The 5513-nt window shown below is 49.3% G+C and overlaps 1 protein-coding gene across 1 annotated transcript in view; it reads right to left on the reverse strand.

The window, feature by feature from the left end:
• The window catches only part of MAP4 (microtubule associated protein 4), a 123266-nt gene that overhangs the window by 34325 nt on the left and 83428 nt on the right, over positions 1–5513 (reverse strand). The window contains 1 exon segment of the mRNA XM_014583130.1: positions 4010–5488. Within this exon segment, the coding sequence (XP_014438616.1) occupies positions 4010–5488 (1479 nt within the window).

A 5513-nucleotide genomic window follows, 5' to 3' on the forward strand; every position in this document is an offset into this window, starting at 1 on the left:
CCAAGCTGAGTAAGATCAGCAAAAAGGAATTCATTTATATTAAAAAACCGTCACTAGCCACCAGAGGTAAAGCTCTAAAACACAGGGGCCCAGTGCAGGAAGCTGTAAGGCTGACCTGAAGTTCAGGTCCCAGCTCGGCCTGGAAGCACGCCAGCCAGGTGTGTGTACCCAGGACCCTGCCGAACAGGAAGGCAGGGGAAACCGGACTGAGATATGACAAGATCCTGTGGAAGAGGCTTCTCTCTCTCTCATATGTGCAAGTGCCATCATGAATTTAAAAAAAAAAAAGAGTGAACAAAGAGAAAAGAGGGTCTCAAGGTCGTGAGGCCTGGCCTGCTCAGATTCCAGGGCTGCCTTCACTGTTGTGACCTTCACCTGAAAGCCTCCGTCTGTCACCTGTCAAGTGGAGAGAAGCCTTGAGGGGCCATGTGTGTGCAAGTGCTCTGCCAACTGCGGATCTGTAGGTGAGCAGGCGGCTACTACGCACTCAGGTGGTGGGAGCAATTACGTTTATTAACACCTCTCATGGTATTTTTACTGTCCTAGCATCAAAACCATGGATCTCACCCTCTGACCACAGGATAGAGGAGGACAAGGTATGTGCCAATCGGTGACAGTGGGCAGCAGAGCAGGTAACACGAGGCACGAAATGAGGAACCAAGTACAATTTAACAAGGTCAAGGCCAGCACCAGTCACGGAGGGAACATCGGAGCCCACAGGAAGCAGTGGTGGGTGGGCACAGGGGGTCCCTGTCTCGACCTGTCATGCCCCTTCCACCCAGGCCACTCCTGAGCCCCAGGCTCACCTGAAGCTCAGCACCTACATATTCCCCTGCCTCCTGAAGGCCGTGGAAGCAGCTCTACTGGAAATGCCTAATAACTGCATGAAGAAAACATCAAAATACCAGTGATGGACTTGTGATTGAACCCGTGAAAGGCCTATTATGGTCTTGGGTAGGAAAATTCAACTTACAAGGCTTCAGCTCTCCCTAGAAAGCCAGCAATGCCATGTCTCAAAGAACAGAGAGATTCCAAGGCGAACACTGATGGCGTTATTTTTTTCTATTACAAAATCATACGAGCCAATTTTCTAATTTATACCTAACAATGAACAAGCGAGAATAGTCAGGACAGTTCTGAAGCAAAGTAAAAGGGTTAGCCCTGTTAGACATAAAAATATATTATTAAGCCCCATGATGTTGCAGACACCTGAAAAAAATAAATGAATCAAAGGAAGTCCAGACATAAGGCCAAATATACACAAGAACTTGGGATACAGCAAAGAAGCATTTCAGTGGGGAACACATTCTATAGATAATAGTGGGGTGACAAAGTAACCCTAACTCACATCTTACAAACAAAACCAAAAAAACGTATAAACAAGCTCATTCTACATTGATCAAAGATTTAAATACTCTGAACACGCATGTGCCTGGTGCAATCTTTAAGACACTGGTCCAGGACTTGAACCACAGTCGGCCATGTGGGAGTCTATAACACTTTGGCCACCACACCACCAGCTGCTCCCAGGATGTCTTTTATAAAATAAGAAACACACAAATAAGTCATTAAATTAAAAAACAAAAAACAAAAAAAACAAAACAAAAAACACAATGCTATTCACCAATTGTATCAGCAACATAAGAAGAACAAAACCACACCAGCGGACGAAGTTCAGGGCCGAGGTACGCGTGTATGCTGAGCCTGGGAGTGCAACAGATCTTCAAACCAGAGGGCCTACTCTGGAGCCCTACCGGAATCACCTTCTTGATCTCACTCCAGGGACTTGACAGATTACTGCCTTTTGGACAAAATTATTGAACACCACACTGTTACTAAAAAATAGTCCTCTCTTGCACTGATTCATAGAGATCTCTTTTAAAATGGCTAAGCTAGAAAGTAAAGCAATTTCCGCACATGTACGCCTTGTTTACAGAAAGTCAGGAAATGTATGTGTCGCCACTTCTTCAGCACACGCTGTCTGGAAGGGTGTGAGGTACTGTTGACACTGGTGGCCTCTCGAGGGAGAAGAGCAGAAGGGTCAAGGGAGGGAAGCAGATTTACATTTTTCTGCACACTCCTTTGTACCCTGTGAGGGTATCATCCTATTCAAAATTAGTTCTAAAAAATTTAAGTATTAGGAAGTATAGCTTGGGGCTGGCAGGTGGCATGGTGGTTAAGGGTGCTGGACTCTCACAAGGCTGACTGTGGTTCGAGTCCCGGATGTAGTGGCTTGCTTTCTCTCTCTCTCTCTGTCCCTCTCTGGTCAAATTAAAGTAATAAATAAATAAAGTTAAATAAAATCATTCTTTAAAAAAAAAAAAAGGAAGGAAGGAAGTAGAGCTTGTTCTTAGGGGAAATATGTGACAGAGAAATAATAACATCTTCCAAAACCCATTACCCTCCTCTCAGTCACCTGCAAGGCCACCCCTAACCACAGCCTGACCCAGGCTCTGCAGCATCGCCTCGCCTTTCTCAGGAACCACAAATCTTTCTGCATTTCCTTGGAAACACTGAACAGAAAAGCACAGCTAGGTTTTCACAGTTTATGTGTTACATGTCACTGCTGAAACAAACAAAAAGCACTGGTCCAGAAACCAGAAGTAAACAACTGTGCACAACGTGGAAAGCCTCTGCTTTCTGCTTTGGAAGTAGGGTAGCTGAACAGAAGAAAGATAAAGACAGAAAGGTGAATGTATCTTAGGCAAACAAAAATCGTTAGCATTCTTGCTCACACGGCAAGTATGCTTTGCTGGGTAGAAAGAAATCCATGCAGAGTGCAAGCTTGACCTCCAAGGAGCCCAGAGCATGGTAGGCACGCAGTCCTGTGCTGGTGCTCGAAGACCAGCTGGTGTTTTTAATTCCCACAGTTAGTAGCTGCATCATGCATGCTGGAAACAGGGATTAAGAAAAAGCACCATTTGTAGGCTATGAAAAACCTCACAGGCAAGGAAACATTTCCTGGTTGTTACACTGTTAGGCTCAGGGAAGCTGGGATTAAAGACACACTTTTTTGGGGGGAGAAAAGCTAGCTTTTCCAAACCTTAAAGGTATCATGTTCTAAATCTCAGTTTTTTCCCCCCCTAAATCTCACTTTAATCACTTGACCAATTAGAGCCTAAATCATGAGGAAACCAACAGGGATAAATTTTACTGATGAGGCTTCATGGACAAAGACTGTACCGGAAACCCTAACTCACACATAACTGTGGGTCAATGGCTGCATCACTGAGAGACCATTCCCTGCTGCTGGGAACACGAGAAGGGTCTGAGCCTATCAGTGCTGGCCTGGGGCTACCATGTTCTGGTAAGGATGCAGACCAATCCCGTTTAATATAAAAGCATTTTGGATATTTAGTCTCACCAGCACGAGGTACGTATATACTAAGAAAAAAGAAAAATGTATGCACACAGCTCAACAGGAAACATTTTCTTTCCACCTATAAATTCTCACACCAAATAATGAATAAAATTTGGCCGTAGGCTCTACATGGAAGAAGAATACTTTTTTTTTTTTTGGGGGGGGGGGGGTGGGAGGATGGCCATGCTGCAATCCCTTCTCCTCCTGGGATCTTGGGCACACTCGCACACGCACCCGGCGTGAGTTTAAGCCACCGGGTCCGGGATGCGAACTGCGATCGACTATGTGGGAGTCCAGCGACATAGCTGTTACGCTAACTGCTGGTCCCGAAGAACACTTTGCAAAGCTTGAGAACAATGAATATGGACAGGCCTTCTTCTAAATGGTTATTTGCAATTCACCTGCCCCTATCCTCATGGGGTTCAGCGCTGGGTAAAAGACATGCAGCCAAGTCACAGCCTCTACAAGCTGGACACAGGCATGCCTGGGCTGCGGGACACACAGGAGGCACAGCTGCGGGTTTTCATGCCGACAAACCAATGGTTAACAAGATGATTAGTCTGGACTGGCCCAAGGCACAAGCTCGCTGCCTTTCCAGTGCTGACTTGAAAGCCACAGCACACACACGTCCCTAAGGCGGGTTCATACCACTGGACTTCAATTGCCTGGACCGCTCCCGTTCCTGGATCGTGGACTTGGGCAGCAGCGGAGTGAGTCCTCGGGACTTGGTGGGTCTCATGTAGCCCTTCATCGGCTCCGCCGTTCGGCTCCTGTCTTCCTTCTTCCCTTCTCCCAGAGCCGGGGGCTCCGGTTTGGCTGTCGTTTCCAGAGGGCTCTCTGAGGCCTTACCCTTGAGTTCTGGGAGGGGGAGACCCTCGGCCGTGGTTGTCACTAGCTCCCCTGCCACTCCTGTAGGAGATGCTCCCACTTCCCTACCATCGGACGGCAGTTCTGGCAAGGGAACACTTGCCAATTCGGAGATTTTACCAGCCAGGTTCATTTCTTTCGATTTGTCCTTTTCACATTTTGGAGGCAAAAGAGTCTTATCCACCTCCTTCGGCCCACCTGGGCCCTGAGCTTCTCTACCTGCAGTTCCCTGGTCCGCACAGGGACTAGGCTTTGGCACTCTGCCAGGACTGTGGCCTGCAGCAGAACCATGCTCAGGGTCTTGTGATTGGTTCACTGGGGACATGGGGAAAGGACCCTGGCCTGCATGTGCTTCTGGGGCCCTGCCCTCCCCTGGGGGACTCTGCGCTCCTGCTGGCTGTCCAGGATGAAGGTGCCCTTTGGCTAGCTCTGGGGTTTTCTCTACTGACCGCTTAACTGCGCCTCCAGGCACTGCCCCGGCTTCTCCGCCCGCATGCCCTTCATCTACCCCTGCTCTATTTTTCATGGGATCAGCAGGCTCACCTTTATTTTTAAGACAGTGATCTCTGTGACTGTTAACTGTCCCCGTGCTTGCTGTCCCAGTGCTTGTAGAAGGCATAGCGGCAGGGGGGGCCTGGGGTTGGGCAGCACCTGGGACGCTATCTTTGCTGCCTACCACTGTCAGTTTGGAGGCCGGGGCTGGGGTCGGGGCTCTCTCTTGCCCACTTTCCACTGAGCTGTCTGGGGAGGAAGCACCTTTCTTTACCACCTGAGGAGCAGAAGTGGGCAGGTCTTCACAAGCTGCCGACCCCGGAGCCTCAGGAGCTGGCCTGCTCAGCAGCCCCGACAGTGCCCCGGGACAGGTAAACGTGATATTCCTATTTTCATCCACATAGCCCATCCCTTCCACGCTGTGGTCCCCTGTGGTTTCCATGGGAACGTGTATTTTTGCCGCATCTATCTTACTCTCCAGAAAGTGCTTCTCGGGAAAACTATTTTTAACCTTTTTACTCTTCCCGTCATGGCTCCTTTTATTCGGTTTGTCAGCCACCGCAGGGTGTCCCTTGGCCGCATGCGTCTTATTCTCATCAGAAGGCACTGGAGGAACAAATGCTGCCCCCTGGACTGGGTCTTGGCAGCTCACCCCTGTCACCTTGGCAGCTGGCTCAGTGGCAGCAGAGTCCGCGACTGTGCCTGCTTTGCCCCACCCCACAGCCAGCTCGGCAGGCCTGACCTCGACAGCCCCATTCTTACTGGCAGGGCCCTCCCGCCCCGGGGGGCCCGT

The sequence above is a fragment of the Tupaia chinensis genome, unplaced genomic scaffold, assembly GCF_000334495.1.
Source record: "Tupaia chinensis unplaced genomic scaffold, TupChi_1.0 Scaffold144066_1, whole genome shotgun sequence".
Taxonomy (NCBI): Eukaryota; Metazoa; Chordata; class Mammalia; order Scandentia; family Tupaiidae; genus Tupaia; species Tupaia belangeri.